Genomic DNA, 19,996 nt, shown 5'->3' on the forward strand with positions numbered 1-19,996 from the left:
GCTCAGCTACTGATTGATTGGCCAGAGAAACTGTTATCAGATGCTTCCCACAAACCCTGAGGGGCAAAGTATAATAAGTCTAATCACAGTAGTCATGCTTTCTATATGGGGAAAGTTGTACATAGGAAACCTAAAAGTATTGCTTTCCAAGCCTTTCACGTGTCACTGAGAAATTGTGAATTTGCTAAAAACCAAAACTCCATTTTCCAGTGTATTGTTTGACATATGAACCAGTTTGAAAATAATTCATTTCTCTTTTCCTTGTAGGACTCAGCATCCGAGGAGCTCAGGAGGAGGATCCTCCAGACCCCCAGCTAATGAGGTTGGACAATATGCTTTTGGCAGAAGGCGTTTCAGGTCCAGAGAAAGGTGGTGGATCAGCAGCTGCCGCAGCAGCAGCAGCAGCTTCTGGAGGGTCTGCAGATAACTCTATTGAACATTCAGATTACAGAGCCAAACTGACCCAGATCAGACAAATCTATCACACAGAGCTGGAAAAATATGAACAGGTCAGAAGCACTGAACTCATTTCATCTGTTTGCTGGCTCATGAGAACTATTCTGCCCACATGTCTCAGTTCTACATGTTCTTATCATGTGTTATTTGTGAATGGCATTGTTTAACTTAACAATGATATATAGCCTTGTTTAGATTATTTTATATGTACATGAAATTAACATTTAGGGGTGGGACGCAGGAATTAGCGTGTGCTGTAAGTGCACACCCACATTAACATAGTGGAATAAAACTTAGTACATGCTAATCCATGCATTAACTGGTAAACATAGAATAGGACAGAGAATGGGCAGGAACGGTACTTTACATTTAATATGCAGTGTGATACTACACGTTAACAGTTTCAGCAGCAGATAGTACAAAGAAATTAATGCCATCTTAATGCAGATGCACTTAACTGCACTGCAAATAATTGGTGATGTTAACCCGCACTAAGGGGGGAAGTTATCAATGTAGTCTACTGTTAAGTCAGGTTATTTTACTGTTAACCTGGCTTATTAGTAACTAGGTCTCACTTCATAAAATGGGACCTCTTTTGAAACAGTATGAATTATGATACATTAACCTGTCTTAAAGGTAGCCCACATTGATAACTTCCTCCCTAAGTGTATTTTCTCTGTGTTAGTTACATAGGCAGATGCTGGCTGCACTCAACAGTTGACTGAGAGCTTTGCTATGCCAAAGTTACTATGCCATAACTTTGGCAATTGGGTGGTAACTCCAAACCTTTATCACACTTTTATTAAAAGACCCCTCTTAAATTATCTTAAGTTTTAATGGGAGGTAAATAACCTGCTTGATCAGGGGGCTGGTAATTAGGGCACTTTGGGTCCAGTCCTGGTTCTCTCATTGACTGTAACTTAGGTCAAATCATTTCAGCATTCTGTGCCCTAGTTTACTTAATATAGTAGAGTAATAATCTCCTCTCATCATTCTGCACTGTAAGCTGCCTTCTGTTTGCATACCCTGAATTAAGTTTTAAAGCCATTCACTTCCCAAAAGTGGTCATAGGTATTATCGGAAATGCAGTGATTGTCATATGTTTTGAAAGAATGGTGCTATATAAATGCAAACAATTGAACATATTCAGAAAAGATGAGTTTACAAATGCATTCAGATGTATTTCTTTTCCTTAGTTTGTGTACATATCGATTCGGTTCTTCCTGTAGCATAGTCTCTTTAGAAGTATCCTATGTATATATATTACAAAAGATTGTTTCCAGTTATTTTCCTAATTTGCATCACTGAAACTTCTGTTTCTGTTTTTGCCGTTGAAATATACCAATCAAATCACACCTATTTCTAAGGCTGCTACAACATACATAATGAGGGGATACTTTTATGGGTAAAGTATATTTCACATGCAAAAATGAGTTCTTATAAAATTACACAAGTATACGCCTGTAAAGTAAATGTACAGAAAGAATTTGCCTACCTTTATACCAGGGGCTCTCAGTCTAGCCCTCAGAACACACTTAGGTCAGGTTTTCAGGATATCCACAATGAATATGCATGAGATAGATTTGCATACAATAGAGGATGTAGTGCATGCAAATTTATCTCATGTATATTTAATTCTGCTTATCCTGAAAACCTGACTGGCTGGGTATGTCCTGAGGACTGGATTGAGAATCACTCCTTTATACAGACCTTGTGCAAGCATTTGTGGAGGCTGTTGTTTTGAGTGGAGTTGAGATGTATGCATGTATTTTTATAAACTATGCATATACATGCATAGACTACATGCACATGTTTGCCATTGCTTCAGAGAACGTGTAACTATGAAATCAAGCCTTACAAAAACACATTAATGCACTTTAAGGGCTAATTTTACAACAGGTCTCCTATTTAAAGCCTGTTGTATACAGACACATAAGCCCCTTATTTATGGCAAACAGAATCTATTACAGCATCTAGTGGTACATTTAGCAAATAAAACATTATTGCAGTGCTTGAATGCACTATTCACTTCAGAGTCAGTGTCTGCAGATTCCACAGGTACTTTTTACCCACAGATTTTCTTAATTTTCAAAGCAAAAATATTTGTGTACTTTCACTTTTTTGAGGACAAGCAGGCATAATATTCTCACATGAGGGTGATGTCATCCATAGTGCCTAGTCCAGATACTGCCATAGTTCAGTGTCACTTTAAAAAAAACTTTGAGGCAGTGCCCCCACCACACATGTGCGGGTGACTTCCCACCTAGTGCTCGAGTGTTAGGGCCAACAGTCTTTTCTTTTCCATGGCGCAGAGAGGTTGGTTTTCTAATCTCTCAGTGTCAAACTTCTGTTTTCTGGTGTCTTCCCTTTTTGGGATATTTTTCTGTCATCCGTAATGGATTTTTCATTATTATATGTAACAAAACATTTTTTTCTATTTTTTAAACTTTTTTTTGCCTTGGAACCCTCTAATACCTTTTTTTTTTTTGGCAGTGGCATCATCGATTTTCAGTTACAATTTACTCGAGCTCCCCAGACTATTGAACTTCTTGGCTTTGCGTCAGCCATTTTTCTCTCCATGTCAAAAGGGTGCAGAATTTGCAAGTGAGGACACTTAAAGCCCGCAGAGTCCAACGTGAAAAACGTTTTGGTTCTGCATTGAGCATGGCAGGATATTCGGCACCAGATGCAGAACCTGCATCAACATCAGCATCGGGTGATCTGATGCTACATTGAGAATGCTGGGTATCAGATTCCTTACCATAGTTGCGTAAGGACTCCACTTCCTCCTTGTCACGTAAATCGAAGGACCTGCAGTGTAAAAAAAACCTAAGAAGCATCACCATCGTTCTCCTTCCAGGCACTGTGCTAAGACCTCCCCTGCATCAACATCTTCGATTCACGGGAAGCGTCCATGTGGCAGGGACTGCTCTCCTTCTCTTCAACCGATTACTGCTCAGTGAAAGCCTTCAGGGGTCCTTGAGATCTCTCATGCCTAGACAGGCTATAACATAGGCTGCCTTCTTACCGATTTCCCAGCTGGTACCAATGCTTCCTCTACAAGAGGAAATCCAGGCTGTGCTCAAGGAGGAGCTTTCAGGGCTACTGTGTATGCAGTCTACTCAGTTTCGCATGGTTCTTGCACCAGCCTAGCCCGATGATACATCGGAGAGGCAGTAATGGCAGAGGTCCTGCACACTGACTCAGCGTCAACTGTCGGGGGCAGCACAAACCTGACCGACGCATGCATCAACATCGGCACAGGAACTCTCTTCCTGGTTCAGAGACACATTTGCCCCACACACTGGCTCAGCGTCAACTGTCGGGGGCAGCACATCTGTCCCAATGTTCAAGTTTATTCTGGGCTTTCTATCCCACCCATCAAGCAATATATCTAGGTGGCTTACATGCTGAAAATTATATGGGAGGGGAAAGGGAGAGACAGGACATCATCGCAAGGGTTGAAGGGGCAGAACTACAATGTTGATAGAATAGAGAGAGGCTAACATGATAGGTGGGGTCTAGCAACTCTGCCAAGGTCACACCATGTGGATGCATCTCAAGAATTATGTATACGCATCTAGAAAAAGGAGGTAAAGTTCTAGTCAACACACTCTTCCATGTATGGCCCAAGACAAGTACTTTGAAGAGTCAGACTTAGACCTGTCCTGGGAGTCAGAACAAGAGCCAATCGACCTCTCAGCTGAGGAATCCTAAAACATTCAATCTGAATCTTCTCCATAACCAGAAAGGCGTAAGTCTCCACCAGAAAGTTTATCCTTTCCTGGTTTTGTCTGCGAGATGGTCCAGGCCATACCTTTGAAATTGGAGACGGAAGAGGAACCTCTTTCAGAGCTCTTTTGATGTTCTAGATTATGACTCTCCTCCTAGAGAGGGAATCACTGTTCTCTTTTATACAGTTATGAAAGATGCTGTTTTCAAAAACTGGGAAGCTCCGTTAACAGTTCAAGTTGCTCCAAAGAAAATTGATACTATGTACAGGATACGGAAATGCACTGGGTTTGAAAAACACAATTATCCCATCATTTCTTAGTAGTAGAATCTACCTTAAAGTGCACTCTCAGTGCGAGATATCATGCTTTTGCTCCTTCAGGCAGAGAAACTACAACCTTAGACTCTTTTGGCAGGTGAACATTTCAAGCCTCTATCCAACCTCATATTGAATTATCAGCTTTATTCCACAATCTAGAAGTCTCTAATACAGAGTGCTCTCTCCTTTGCAGACTTTCTTCCTCCTGAACAGGCTTCTGAGTTTCTTAAACTTCACAGGAAACAAAGGATTGTCACAAATATTTGGCAGGACAAGTCTTTGATGCCTTTGACATCTCTTCTCGCATCTCCACTATGAGAATAGCAATGCAACATCTTTCTTGGCTTAGAGTTTTCAACCTAGAATCTGCAGTCCAAGAAAGTTTGGCAGGTGCTTGGTCATGAAGACAACTTATTCAGTGACAAGATGGAGGAAGTGGCCAACCTGATTAAAAAACATACAGATACCCCCTCCTCAGCCTAAATAGCATTCAAGTTTTGACTCTTTTCTAGACAGCATTGCCATCATCTAGTTGTCTGTGCCAAGCAACCTATTGGTGGGAGGCAGGCTGATCTTATTTCAAGAGAGGTGGTCCCTCATAACCTCCAGCTGTGGGGTACTTCACATCATTCAGCATGGTTACACGGTGCGTTGGGAGAGAAGGCTTCCTGACCATCCCCCAAAGAGTCTCATTTCAACTCTTTCCAAATGATGGTACTTCAGGAGCAGCTCTCTACTGTGCTCCGACAGAATGCAATAGAACCAATTCCTCTGTCAGAGTTGGGTTGAGGGTTTTTCTCCAGAGACTTTCTCATACCAAAAAAGATGGGGGGGGGGGGGGGGGAGGGAGTACGACAGATTCTTGACCTACAGGATTTAAACAAATATCTGATCAAAGAAAAATTTTGAATGTTTTCTCTGGGATCACTTCTTCCCATGATCCAACTCAATGACTGGCTTTGCTATCTAGACCTAAAGGAGGCATACACCCATATATATATATATCTCTAAAAGGCACCACCAACGTTCTATGAAGCCTCCAGCCAGAAGTGTGAAGGGGGAGAGATATCCGGTTTCCCCATGAGTGTCTGCCCCGCCCTCTCTGTAACACAAACAGTCAGTGAAGGAAAACACAGCAAAGCACTAAATCAAATTGCTCTCTCTGTAACTCAGAGGGGGGAGGGGAGAGAGGGCAGAGGGCAGGGACACACACACTCCCACATGCACACAGAAGAAAACCTTGTTAGCCCCTGTTTCATTTGCATCAGAAATGGGGCTTTTTTACTAGTCTATATAGATATATATACTTCCTGCTCACAGGAAGTTTCTGCATTTCCACTACAAAATATTGCCATTCAGCTTGGTCTCAGCTCCTCATGTTTTCACAAAATGCCTGATAGTAGTAGCAGCAACACTATGAAGGTGGGGCATACATGTCTTTCCCTACCTCATAGGTGATCAAAGCAACCTCGCAGATTTCCATTCTCTCTGCCATACGTCTCCTGGAGCTTCTCAGATTTATTGTAAATTACCCCAAATCACATCTTCAACAAGTTCAGACCTTGCAGTTCATTGTGGCTCTCCTAGACACTGTTCAAGGTCGAGCCTTTCTCCTGCAATCGAGGATAGACAATATAGTGCATCTCTCCACTCAGATTTCTAGTTCCAACCAAGTTTCTGCTCATCAGATGCTCCTCTACTCGGCCACATGGATTCAACAGTCCATGTAACATCATTAACTCAGCTACACTTCCAAATACCTCAGTGGACTCTCTCCTCTCTGGTCTCAAGCCACAGGGCTGCTCTTAGCCTGTATTTGGTTACTCCACAACTGCGCCATCCTCTACAGTGGTGGATGGTTCCACAGAATCTCAACCAGGGACTTCTGTTTCAGTCCCCTCCCACATCACAAAATTTTCACCACGGATGCCTCCATGGTAGGTAGGGTGTTTATTTTGGTGACCTTCAAACACAGGATTCTTATTCCCCTTGGGAGAAATGACATCATATCAATCTCCTGGATTTATGAGCAGTCTAGAATGACCTCAGAACCTTCCAGGACCACTTCTTCAATCAGATAGTTCTCATTTGCATGGACAACTGGATTGTAATGTATTATCTGAACAAACAAGGGGGGGCAGGTTCTCATCTCCTCTGTCAACATGCAATCCAGATATGGACTTGGGCAACTTCTTGAACATTTCTATAAGGCCCCTTTACCTAGACGACAAGCAGAATGCTGTGGCAGACAAATTAAGCAGAGTCCTTCAGTCTCACAAGTAGTCCCTCAGCATGCCTGTGGCTTGTCGAATCTTCCAGTAGTGGGGGGGGGGGGGGGCAGTGATAGACCTCTTTGCTTCTCCTCAGTACAACAAGCTTCCCTGCTTCTGCTCCAGGCTCTATGCTCTCAAACGTTTAGCCTCAAATGCCTTTCTTCTTTTGGGGAACAGATCTTCTATACACCTTCCTCCCCAATGTCTCTCATTGGGAAAACTCTTCTCAAGCTGTGTCGAGACTACTACTACTTAACATTTCTAGAGCGCTACTAGGGTTACGCAGCGCTGTACAGTTTAACAATGAAGGACAGTCCCTGCTCAAGGAGCTTACAATCTAAAGGACGAAATGTCAAGTTGGGGCAGTCTAGATTTCCTGAGTAGAGGTATGGTGGTTAGGTGCCGAAGGCGACATTGAAGAGGTGGGCTTTGAGTAAGGATTTGAAGATGGGCAGGGAGGGGGCCTGGCATATGGGTTCAGGGAGTTTATTCCAAGCATGGGGTGAGGCGAGGCAGAAAGGGCGGAGCCTGGAGTTAGTGGTGGAGGAGAAGGGTACTGAAAGGAGGGATTTGTCTTGAGAGCAGAGGTTGCAGGTAGGAACGTAAGGGGAGGTGAGGGTAGAGAGGTAGGGAGGGGCTGCAGATCGAGTACATTTGAAGGTAAGTAGGAGAAGCTTGAACTGTATGTGGTACCTGATCAGAAGCCAGTGAAGTGACTTGAGTAGAGGGGTGATATGAGTATAACGGTCCAGGCGGAAGATAAGATGTGCAGCAGAGTTCTGAACGGACTGAAGGGGGGATAGATGGCTAAGTGGGAGGCCAGTAAGGAGTAGGTTGCAGTAGTCAAGACGAGAGGTAATGAGAGAGTGGATGAGAGTTCGGGTGGTGTGCTCAGACAGGAAAGGGCGAATTTTGCTAATGTTGTAGAGGAAGAAGTGACAGGTCTTGGTTATCTGTTGGATATGCGCAGAGAAGGAGAGGGAAGAGTCGAAGATGACTCCGAGGTTGCGGGCGGATGAGACGGGGAGGATGAGGGTGTTATCAACTGAGATAGAGAGTGGAGGGAGGGGAGAAGTGGGTTTGGGTGGGAAGACAATGAGCTCGGCCTTGGCCATGTTCAATTTCAGGTTGCGGTTGGACATCCAGGCAGCGATGTCGGATAAGCAGGCCGATACTTTGGCCTGGGTTTACGCAGTGATGTCTGGTGTGGAGAGATAAAGCTGGGTGTCGTCGGCATAAAGATGGTATTGGAAACCATGAGATGAGATGAGGGAGCCCAGGGAAGAGGTGTAGATTGAAAAAAAGAAGGGGTCCAAGGACGGATCCCTGAGGAACTACAACAGAGAGCGGGATGGGGGTGGAGGAAGAACCATGAGAATGTACTTTGAAGGTAAGGTGGGAGAGATAAGAGGAGAACCAGGAGAGGACAGAGCCCTGGAACCCAAATGAGGACAGTGTAGTAAGAAGTAAATCATGATTGACAGTGTCAAAAGCGGCGGATAGGTCGAGGAGGATGAGGATGGAGTAGTGACCTTTGGATTTGGCAAGGAAGAGGTCATTGCAGACTTTAGATAGTGCCGTCTCTGTCGAGTGTAAGGGGCGAAAGCCGGATTGAAGCGGATCGAGGATGGCAAGAGAAGAGAGAAAGTCAAGGCAGCGGCTGTGAACAGCGCATTCAAGTATCTTGGAGAGGAAGGGTAGGAGGGAAATGGGGCGGTAGTTGAAGGGACAGGTAAGGTCAAGTGATGGTTTTTTGAGGAGTGGTGTGACTACAGCATGCTTGAAGGTGTCAGGGACAGTTGCAGTGGAGAGAGAGAGGTTGAGGATATGACAGATGGGGGGTGATAGTAGGAGAGATGGTGTTAAGTAAGTTGGTGGGGGATGGAGTCAGAGGAACAGGTGGTGCATTTAGAGGAGGAAAGAAGATGGGCGGTTTCCTCTTCGGTGATATCAGGAAATGAGGAGAAGGAGGCCTGGGTTGGTTGGTTGCGGGAGTGGGTTATAGGGTGAAGAGGAGAAGATGGTTTGGTGGTGAATTCTAGGTTGATCTTCTGCACCTTTGTCGCGGAAGTAGTCAGCCAGTGATTGAGGAGAGAGTGAGGGAGGGGTGGGAGTGGAGGGCACTTTGAGGAGAGAGTTAAGGGTGGCGAAGAGACGGCGAGGGTTAGAGCTGAGGGAAGTAGTCAGTTGGGTGTAATAGTCCTGTTTAGCGAGGAATAAGGAGGACTGGAAGGAGGATAGCATGAATTTGTAATGAATAAAATCAGTAAGGGTGCGAGATTTCCTCCAGAGGCGTTCAGCCAATCGGGCGCAGGAGCGAAGGTATCGGGTGCAAGGGGTCAGCCAGGGCTGGGGATTAGTACTCCTAGTGGGACGGGAGATGGATGGTGCAAGGGTGTCCAGAGGAGAGAGTAGCATTGTAAGTGGAGACAGCCTTGTCGACAGACTTGGAGGACATGATGGACGGGAGGAGATTTGAGATACTAGAGGATAAGGTGAGAGGGTCGACAGCCTGGAGATTCCTGGAAGTAGTGGTTAGTGTTGGGCAGGACTGAGGGGGAGGGTAGTGTAGTATGAAGGTGATCAGGTGATGGTCAGAGAGAGGAAGAGCTGAGGCGCAGAAATTGGAGGGTGAGCAGGTAGAGGAGAGGACGAGGTCAAGACAGTGTCCAGATTGGTGAGTAGGGGTGGTGGAGCTCAGTTGGAGGTTGAAGGAGGAGGTTAGAGTGAGGAACTGAGAAGCGTACGAGTTGGATGGGTTATCAGTGTGTATGTTAAAGTCTCCGAGAATGAGGGATGGGGATGAGGGCTCAAGAAAAACGGAGAGCCAGGCATCGAAGTCGGTAAGGAAAGAAGAGAGCAACTTATCAGGGGGGCGATAAATGACTGCAGCGGGTAGAATAGACGGATGGAGTGAACTTCAAAGGATAGGAAGCAGTGAGACTGCGGCAGGAGGCGAGGTTGAAAACTGCAGGAGGGCGAAAGTAGAAACCCGACGACGCCACCGCGGTCAACTGGGCAGGGAGAATGGGAGAAAAGATAACCTCCATGACATAGGGCCGCGACTGAGGTAGAGTCGTCAGGGGTGAGCCAGGTTTCAGTTAGGGTGAGCAGTTGAAGGGATCGGGAGATGAAGAGATCATGGGTGAAGGAAAGTTTGTTGCAGACTGAGCGGGCATTCCACAGAGCACATGAGAAGGGGAGGGAGGAGGGGGGGAGGAGGGGAATAGAGATGAGATTGGAGACATCGCGGAAACGTTTGCATGGATGAGACGAGGATGAGGACAGGTGTGGGGGACCAGGGTTGGGATTAATGTCTCCTGTGGATAGCAGGAGAAGGAGCAGGAGAGTGCGGAGGAGGGTGGGGGAGGTAGGGCGACGAAGGTGACGAAGACGGGATGCACTAAGGAAGAATGGGGAAGGGTTCAAGGCAGGAAGGAGGTGATGAAGGTTGAGAGCTAGGAAGGAGGAGGAGGACAGTAGAGATGGTGAGGGGTGGAGGACGGGGGTGGGTAGGGTATTGCAGTAGTGAGCAGGACGGGAGAGGACATGGATGGGCAGTGAGTTCGTGCAGTATACAGCGGTGGGGGGAGGGGGAAAGATTAGGAAGGGATAGGGCAAGAAAGAGAATGTGTATGGGGGCCATAAGTAGTGACTGAGGTGTTTACGGGTGGTAGGTAGAGGGGCTGGCGGTGGGTAGGTAGGTTGATGGGGGGGGGGGGGGCAAGCAGGCAGATAGGTTGCTGGGCTGGGGCAGGCAGGATGAAGGGTGAGCAGTCAGTCAGGAGAGTGATGGGCTAGCAAAGCGGCAGGGGGGAGGCAGGTAGATAGCTATGCAGGCTAGGAGGTAGACAGGTTGTAGATGGGGAGGGGGGGAGGCAGGTAGATAGTTGTGCAGGCTAGGAGGCAGGCAGATTGTAGATGGGCAGACAAGTATGCAGGCTGGTTGATTGGCTAGCAGGCAGGCAGGAACAGGCGAGTGTGGTGGAGAGCTCAGCAGCAGGACTGGAACAAGCTGGAATAATTTGGAGGTTGGTTGATTGGCTGGCAGGCAGGCAGGCAGCTGCAGCAGATGGACCGGAACAAGGAGGGAGAGCTGGATCAGGCGGACTGGAGCAAGCCGGAGCAGATGGACTGGCACAAGCAGGGAGAAGCTGGATCAGGCGGTCTGGAACAAGGCCAGTTTATGCACATCTAAAACCCAATTAGTGCACATTAGGGGCCCTTTTACTAAGTTGCGGTAAAAGGAGCCCTGCGCTAGCGGTGGTGGCTGTTTTTGCTGTGTACTGAGGCCCTTTTTACTGCAGTGGGTAAAAAGGTCGAAAAAAAGAAATGGCCATGTGGTAAGATTGCACTTACTCTGTGGCCGTCGGGGGGGGGGGGGGGGGGTCACTTACTGCCATTCACTGAGGTGGCAGTAAGGGCTCCCATGCCAATTTTGTCGGTAACCAGGCACTGCTCAGTGCTGCCTATTTACTGCCGGTAACTGCTATGGTAAAAATAGGGACCTATTTCCCTAGCGCTGGAAATGCCGCACACTAGGGATGGAACTACCGCTGGTGCCCATGTTGGGCCGGCAGTAGTTCAGGCTTACCACTTGCTTAGTAAGTGGGCCCCTTACCCCCCCCCCCTGGATTCTATATATTGTGCCTAGTGTTCCTCGCTGAAATCTAAGCGTATTCCATAACAATGCGTGTAACTTAATTGGCTTAAGCCAATCAGCATTTTTCACATTATTTAACAAAAAATAGTGACATAGGCGCCCGGTATAAGAGGCTTGGGGAGGCTATGCCTCCCCAGCCACAGCAGGATGGATCAGCTGTTTCTATAGAAATGCTAAATAGTAGTAGTAGTAGTTCTCCCTCGAGTCCCAGTGCTCTGGGGGGTTTAATTAGCAGCAGCTGCAGTGAAAGCCGTCTCTAGCCTTGTGTATAATCAGTTGTAATTTGATTACCTTACTGCTGGGAGAGCAGAGCAGGGGGGTTGGCTGGAGGTGTCCTGGGTTGCCAGGGAGATATTTAACTAGGATGAATTCCTACACATAAGCACTTCATACCAAAGAGACTTGCACTGACCTCTGAAATTTTAAAAGTGCTAAAAATAAGTTTTAAAAGTATTTGCATTAAATCTAATTGTAGAATTTAGGTGCTAGGAAGTGGGATTGGTATGCTATGTACTCAAATTTGCTCAAGCCATATGCAAATTAGTCCGTTTTTGGGAGATTCTCAAGTGCATATTTATGGGTAAAAATTGTTGGAAATGTTTACAGCCTTAATGTTAGGGCATGGCTCTGATAAAAAATGTGAAGTTTGATTTAGTCCGTTTTTGGGAGATTCTCAAGTGCATATCTACAGCCTTAATGTGCATGTTTACAGCCTTAATGTTAGGGCATGGCTCTGATAAAAAATGTGAAGTTTGATCCAAAAACGAAGGGTTAGCTAGTGTTTTTGACTAAAAATTCCCATTAGAGTGTCTGTATGTTAATCTGCATTCAAATAGAGCTTTCTGATTGGATGAGCAGTTCCTGTTAGAAAATCTGCCCGGGAACAGAGAGGAGAGGAGAGAATCAATGGGTGGGTATGGATGGCTGGAGGGGGGCAGGGGAGCGAAGAGAATCGCTGAGTGGGTGTGGATGGCTGGAGGGGGGGCAGGGGAGAGGAGAGTTGCTGGATATGGATGGAGGGGAGGGAAGGGAGAGAGAAGAAATGCTGGACATGGATAGAGGGCAGGGAAGAGTGAGGAAGGAGATGAGATGAGGGAAAAGGAAGAGAGAAAAACTGCACATGGATGAAGAAAATAGGCAGAAGCTGGATTCACTGGACAGTCAAGTCTGCGGAGGACCCGGCTTTTACTTACGGATGTAGGGCAAGAAATGAAGAAGAAAGGCAGAAAGTAAAGAAGTAAATGGAAAGGAAGCTCTGGAAACGGAGTTAAGAGGACAGATAGCAGCAGAAAAACAAAGTCACCAGACAACAAAGGTAGAAAAGATCATTTTATTTTCATTATAGTGTTTGGAATATGTCCACTTTGAGAATCAGGTGCTCAACATTAAATGTTTATATTTATTTACTTATGTATGGCATTTTATCCCACATTAAACATGAATTAGGATGTTTTGTGGCTCTACATGAGAATTGTGATACTATGATCCTTGTTTCATATTGTTGACGGTCTGCATTTTCTGTATGGGTGGTATATTGGTGTATTAGGTTCTTCTCAGTGCAATATTTATGGTACAGTAAGGTTCTGAGTGTGTTTTTGCACAAAGTTGTGCATAGTGTTTTGCAGTTGAGTGATTGTGGTTAGTATATGCTTTGAGCAACCACTTTATTCTTTGACATATGATACATATCTAATATCTAAATTTAATAAAACATAGTAACATAGTAAAATAGTAGATGACGGCAGAAAAAGACCTGCACGGTCCATCCAGTCTGCCCAACAAGACAACTCATGTGTGCTACTTTTGTGTATACCCTACTTTGATTTGTACCTGTGCTCTTCAGGGCACAGACCGTATAAGTCTGCCCAGCACTAGCACCGCCTCCCAACCACCGGCTCTGGCATAGACCGTATAAGTCTGCCCAGCACTAGCACCGCCTCCCACCACCGGCTCTGGCACAGACCGTATAAGTCTGCCCAGCGCTATCCCTGCCTCCCAACCTCCAGTCCCGCCTCCCATTAATTGTGACTTTTATTTTTATTTATTTATTTTTTCTGTGTATTATCAGACAATTATGGATTTAAGCTCCACCCCTGGCCCCACCCCTAACCCCATCCCCTTTAGCCTCCCCAAACAGTTGGGCCACCGACCGCCTATGAATAGTGAGCACTAGTTGGCAATAATTGGAATTTATGTGCATAACTCGCTAAGCGTATTCTGTAATTTACTGCGCCTAAATTCTAAAGTGCATGATTCAAAAGGGGCATGGCTATGGGTGGGGAAAGGGTGTTTCGTGGGCATTTCCAAATTTACACGCGTTGCTATAGAATATGGCCCAGTCCACGTAAATCTACTTGCAGGGATTTACGCCACTTTTTATTGGCGTAAATGGAGGCACGTAGTTTTAGGTGCTGGGATATCAACTAAGTGTATTCTATATACTGCACCTAAACCTTATAGAATACATTTAGGCAGAAATGTTTTCCGTGTGAATTTTTTAAGCGCCATTTGTAGAATCTGGCCCTTAATATCTAACATACCACAAAATAGCACTTCAAATTAATTTATGCAAACAAAAGTAGACATTGAGGTATGCTTTGCGATAACATCACTGCTTGTGAAAGCTGCAGATAACTTTTAAAGGCTGGCAGTGAAGCCCCCCCCCCCCCCCCAAAAAAAAGAGTCGTTGAAATGTGGATCTACATGTTCCAGTGCAATAGTGGTGGTGGTATTAGATGTAATAACTTGTGCAATGCACATTCTAATATAGAAGGAATTCTCTAGTGATCATATATTTTCACCCATTCTTGGTGCATTCCATGGGGCATACTTGCATAACTTAAAAACAATTTTGAGAAATATTTGATGCAAGAGCTGCATTAAACCAGTTACATGCTGTATTTTATTGTATTTATTTATTTATTTATATTTTGCTCACACCTTTTTCAGTAGTAGCTCAAGGTGAGTTACATTCAGGTACTCTGGATATTTCTCTATCCCAGGAGGGCTCACAATCTAAGTTTGTACCTGAGGCAATGGAGGGTTAAGTGACTTGCCCAAGACCACAAGGAGCAGTAGTGGGATTTGAACTGGCCACCTCTGGATTGCAAAACCAGTGCTCTAACCACTAGGCCACTCCTTTACTCCACTGTAGTAAAGCAGTTAATGAGAGTATGGTGTACAGTAGTTTCTGTTCCTGCTTAGATTCAGATTATTGGACCATTTTACACAAAGCAACAATTGTAATAAAATGAAGAGCCTCCTAATCACACTGAGATTCCCCCCCCCCCCCCCCCTCAAGAAAAAAGCTAGGCCATCTTTCCAGTATTTAATTGAAAGGGGGAGGAGAGGTTATAGCATTTTTTTATATCGAGGAGAGGTTGTAGCATTTTTTTATCGATACTTAGCAGAATAGTTTCAATTTTGCCATAAGCAACAGCTGAGCTTTTGCATCATGCTGACTAGGTTTCTGTTCTAACAGGTCTTGTTTACCAAAGAATTTAGCTGATGATATGTACCAGATGATGACCCTTAAACCAAGAGTGGGACAAGGTTAATTCTTTGTCATCTTTTTCTATTATTGTCGTGGTTTGTATAGCATATATCGGATATAAACAGATCTGTTCAGGGAAACAATAGACAGTCTCTACTCTTTGACACTTAACAGTCTAGTCAAGAAAGACAGACGGGATGCATTAAAATTTGTTCCTTCACTGATAATGTCACTGTCTTCTGTTCAGCATTATAGCTCAGGCATATTATATATCTCCTCTGACTGGTTATAAATTTCTAGAAGATGATGTTTGTTTTGTATTATTTTGGGAGTAAGGGTGGGGTAGCGCATAGTTAGATTTAAAAAGTGAAAGAAATCTTAAGCTTGTATCCACCTGTTCAGCCTAAGAGGGCTGCCCAAAGTGATTTATAGCATATTAAATACAAAGTATAAATACAGCTGTCTTTGGGACCCTTTTACTAAGCTGGTGTAAAAAGTGGCCTTAGCTCAGCAAGGCCGTTGTTACAGCAGCAGTAAAATGGCTGAATTTCCATTATTTGAATTAATGGCCATCCGCTAATGTTGCCATTAGCATGGGCCGTTTAAATAAATTATCACGTGAACACTTACCGACACCTGTTTTGTAGGCAGTAAGGGCTCACGTGCCAATCCTGTGATAATCAGCATACGGTAATGTTGTTGTGCTAACTGATTAGCGCAGACATGCCCTCTCCGTGAAAAAAAAATATTTTTTAGAGCACAGTTTGTGCATGCAGATTGGGATCTTAATGCAGGATGCCTGAGTGCGTACCATGGTAAGCATGTGCTAACACTTACTGGAGCTTGGTAAATAGGCCCTTTTGTCTTCACAAGTTTTTAGAGTGAAATATTCAAGTGTTTCTCCTTGTCCAAAATTGCAGTGTCCAATAGAAGCATCTTCCACTGCAGATGCAGTTATTGTGAAAACTGCTCAAGTCATTTAGTATCAGATACCAGATCAAGAAGATGAAATATTGTGTTTTTAATTAAAAGGGGGTTTTAACTTATAAAGTAGGTATCAACAGCATCTTACAATTCTATGCCTGCATCACTGGACCCATCCGAATACTTAACCTGCAGCAGGAAAGAGAAGATTGAATAAATAGGTTTTTCACAGAGCTTTAAACCTGCTACTTGAGTCTTCTGCACATAGGACACAGGGTAGCGAATTCCACAACACTGGAGCTATTATATTCCCCTATTACAGTTGGGTAAATGCAGTCCTGGAGAGGATAAAGTGATTTCCCAGAGTCGCAAAGAGGCAGTGGTGGAGAGAGAGCCTTCAACTCCTGTCCCATGATTCCTCTTAACTACTGCTTCTTCCTAATTATTATGCAGGAGCTTTGGCAGGAGTTCATTAAATTTAACTTTATTTATTTTTAGAAGTCACATGTATCCAGATTGGGAAAAAGTTCTTAGTTGTTTTGTTTCTAAGTCACGATAATTACATCCCCATTAAGACAAAATAAACCAGTTTAGGGAATTGTTACATCCTTTTCTAGGTAGAAAAACTCAATGAGACCTTAACTAAAACTCCACATCAGCCCTTTGGTATATAGAAATTAATGACTCCTACTTGATTAACTAATGGAAAAAGTTATGTTATCTAAGTATTATAAGTAGGATGAGGGTTTAAAGTTATATTATTGATAAAACTGTGGTACTTAGATCTCATCCAATATTGACTGTCCTTAAGCTTGTATGTAGCCTTTAGTCTTTGAGCCCAGTGCCAACTTTTTATTGAGGCTAGGATGCATTTCAATTGTGCAAAAAGGCTTTCTGAACTGGAAGGGAACCTGTTTGTCTCTTACTAATCAATTGTGGAATTGGAAACCTGTTCTTCATCCAAAATGCACCTCTCAAAAATTAAATAATCCTCCTATATTTTAGTCCTTGGAAATAGAGAACAAAATAAGAAATGAACATGTATAGAATGGGATAGCCTTTGTTTGATTTCTAAGTGGAGTAAAAGGTTTGTCACTTCAAATGGCCATGGACTCAAACATTCCTATTCATAGGCAGTTAGACTTTTGATAAAGATAGCAAATATATGTAATAACCTCTAGCATAAATGTTTTGGATAATTAATGCATCACAAAAATAATCACTGTCATTAAAAGTTGCATCTTAAGACCGCCCACATAGTTTTAGAACTAGCATAATGAAAAAGGGCCCTGTTTACTAAGCCGTGCTTTAGGCATGCAAACTTTTTAGTGTGCGCTAAAAATTAGCAGGTGCTAATGCTAGAGACATCCATAGGAATATAATAGGTGTCTCTATTTTTAGCATGCGCTAATTTTTAGTGCACGCTAAAAGGTTTGCGCGCCTACAGCACAGCTTAGTAAACAGGGCCCAAAAAGTCTTCAATCTAGACACTGATCGGCCTTTGTTTGATTTTTACATTTGCTATTGTGTTAATGCACATTTTTAGCTAAAAAATAATTTAAAAAATAGTACACAGTCAAAAGCTCTCCTTCATTGCTTCTGCCAGAAGAAATGGTTCTACACATGCAGTTTTGGTCATAATTTACAACTACTATAATAGAGATGACACATTGAAAGCTGTGTTCTGTAATTACACTGAAATACATTTTTGCTGAAGGCAAAAAGTGTTGCAAGGGTCCCAGAGCATCTAGGAACCTGCTTTCTGAGTTCACAGATGTCTCTTGAATTTACCCCAAATCAGTGTGAAACATAGCTACATAACTATCAATGTAAATTCTAAGCCAGTCAGTTTGCCCCAGCTCACAATTTTATAGCTGGAGAGATTCGTACTGTTTGGAGGTCAAGAATTCCAAGTGGACAAGTGTTGAACTCTGATAAATGTTCTTAATGTGTTAGTTCCAAACAGTCAGGATCAATGAATACCTTTCTTTGAGGAGTGTAATATGGACTATCATACTGGGTCAGACTAAAGATCTATTAAGCCCAACAGTGGCTAATCCAAGTCACAAGTACCGGTGGGATCCCCAAAAATTAGACTCCATACTGCTTTCCTCAGGTCTACTTGGTTAATAACAATGTATGAACTTGTCCAAACCATTTTTCAACCCAGGTACCCTAACTGCTTTTACCACATCCTCCAACAACAAGTTCCAGAGCCCTAGTCCCCCCTAGTCTTTGTACGTTTTGAAAGAATAAACAATCATTCACACTTTCCTGTTCAATTCCATTTAAGATTTTAAAGATCTAGCTCATATCTCCCCTCAACCACGTTCTCCAAACTGAAAAGCCTTAAATTCGATAGCCTTCTTTGGATGTTCCATACCAAAGCTCTCTGTTCCTCTTCATGAATTGCTCCTTTCATATTTTGCATATTTTGCCGTGGGCTTCACAAGGAAGAACAACCATATCTGCGCAAAATAATCTTATTGGGTCGGGAGTTTTTCAGGTTTAATGTTTTTTTTTGTCCTTACCTTTCTCAGACATTTATTGAATAGACTTTTCTGAAAATCTTAATACTGGCATAACCTGTTGATAATTTGTACTTCAAATGCCACCTAAAATAACAGTAGTAATAAAAAATCTTCCTTGCAACAAAAACACAAACAAGTGACAATCATGATTTGACATACAATGGGGGTAATTTTTTAAAAGGTTCCTTATGTGAAAAAAAAACACCTATTTTGTAAAAGCAACATAGCTGCATATGTGCCTTTTATAAAATAGGTTCTCAGAACTATGTCCAGTAGTGCACAATTTCACATGCATAAACAAACCTGCTCCAAAGGTGTAAATATGTGTGTTCTCTGCCAGTAGTTGCATATCCCCCCCCCCCCCCCCCCCCCGATTCTATAAATGGTGACTAAAGTTGTGCGTGCAGATCAGCACAAATAGCCGTGCAACTTAATTGTTTAACAAGCCAATCAGTTCCAATAATTGACCACTAACAAGCAATTATTGGCACTAATTAGAATTTATGTATGGAACGTTCTAAGCTTATTTTGTAAAACAGTGTATGTAAATGCTAATGTGCAGATCATAAAGGGGGTATGGCCATGGGAGGGGCATGGGCAGGTTGTAGATGTGCTTATAAATTACGTGCAATGTTATGGAATATGCCTGATCTGCGCCTGACTCATTTACATCAGATTTTCATTGGTGTAAATGGTCATGCCTACATTTTAGTCATGGGGACAAGCATTACATATATTCTATAAACCATGCCTAACTTTAGGCAAGGTATATAGAATAGTAGCGCATTTATTTCAGCGCTGATTTTGTAGGCACTATTTGTAGAATTTGGTCCTTTATGTTTAAAAAAAGCATATATCTCAACTCTGCTTCTACACCACCCAAACTAAACCCCTGAATATCAGCACAATGTGCTTATAAGTATGTGCCAGCTTGTTGCCACACTTATCTGTTGATAGCCAACATATTTTAGAAATTAGTTTGTCAGTTTTAAAATGAGCAAAAAAGAGGTTAAATATTCAACCTACAAAAAAAAAAGAAAATTTAGTCCTGACCTTGTGTTTGTCATACAAAACTATGTTTATATTTTGGTAATTTTATAAAGCATTTTCCACATGAGAAATGGCTACTTAAAATTTGCACCACCTTATATTTGCATACAAGTATGCATGCCAACAAGATCATAGTTTGACGGAGCTGAGGCAGAGCTGCAATATATGCATGTATTTTATTAAATATAAATGTATAGACTGAGCGTGGTGAAATTTGTGCAAAAAGAATTGTATGCTGTTATGGATAGGTGCCTATTTTATAAAGGCACTGTCTTTCCTTTGTAAAATAGGCATAAAATAGATGCTTTTTTGGAAAATGTACTCAGAAAATTTCAATCTGCACAGGTTTACTGTAATTTCCAATAGCCTTCAAGGTAAACCCCTTAATGCACTTTGGGCCTCTTTTACCAAACCATTCTAGTGGTTCCCCACATGATAACACCGATGAAGGCCATTCAAAGTGAATAGGCTTTGTCGGCATTGCTGCACTGGGAATTGCTTGCATGGTTTAGTAAAAGAGGCCCTTTGTCACCTGCCATTTTAAATTGTCCATAT

At 43.2% G+C, this 19,996-nt stretch overlaps 1 protein-coding gene across 3 annotated transcripts in view; it reads left to right on the forward strand.

Annotated features, from left to right (window-relative positions):
• Positions 1-19,996, forward strand: part of PBX3 (PBX homeobox 3) — a 411,372-nt gene that overhangs the window by 310,832 nt on the left and 80,544 nt on the right. For all 3 annotated transcript variants that reach the window (XM_030207424.1, XM_030207425.1, XM_030207426.1), the window contains one exon: positions 268-509. In XM_030207424.1, the coding sequence (XP_030063284.1) occupies positions 268-509 (242 nt within the window). The remainder of the gene's footprint in view (positions 1-267; positions 510-19,996) is intronic.

Source organism: Microcaecilia unicolor, chromosome 6, assembly GCF_901765095.1.
Source record: "Microcaecilia unicolor chromosome 6, aMicUni1.1, whole genome shotgun sequence".
Taxonomy (NCBI): Eukaryota; Metazoa; Chordata; class Amphibia; order Gymnophiona; family Siphonopidae; genus Microcaecilia; species Microcaecilia unicolor.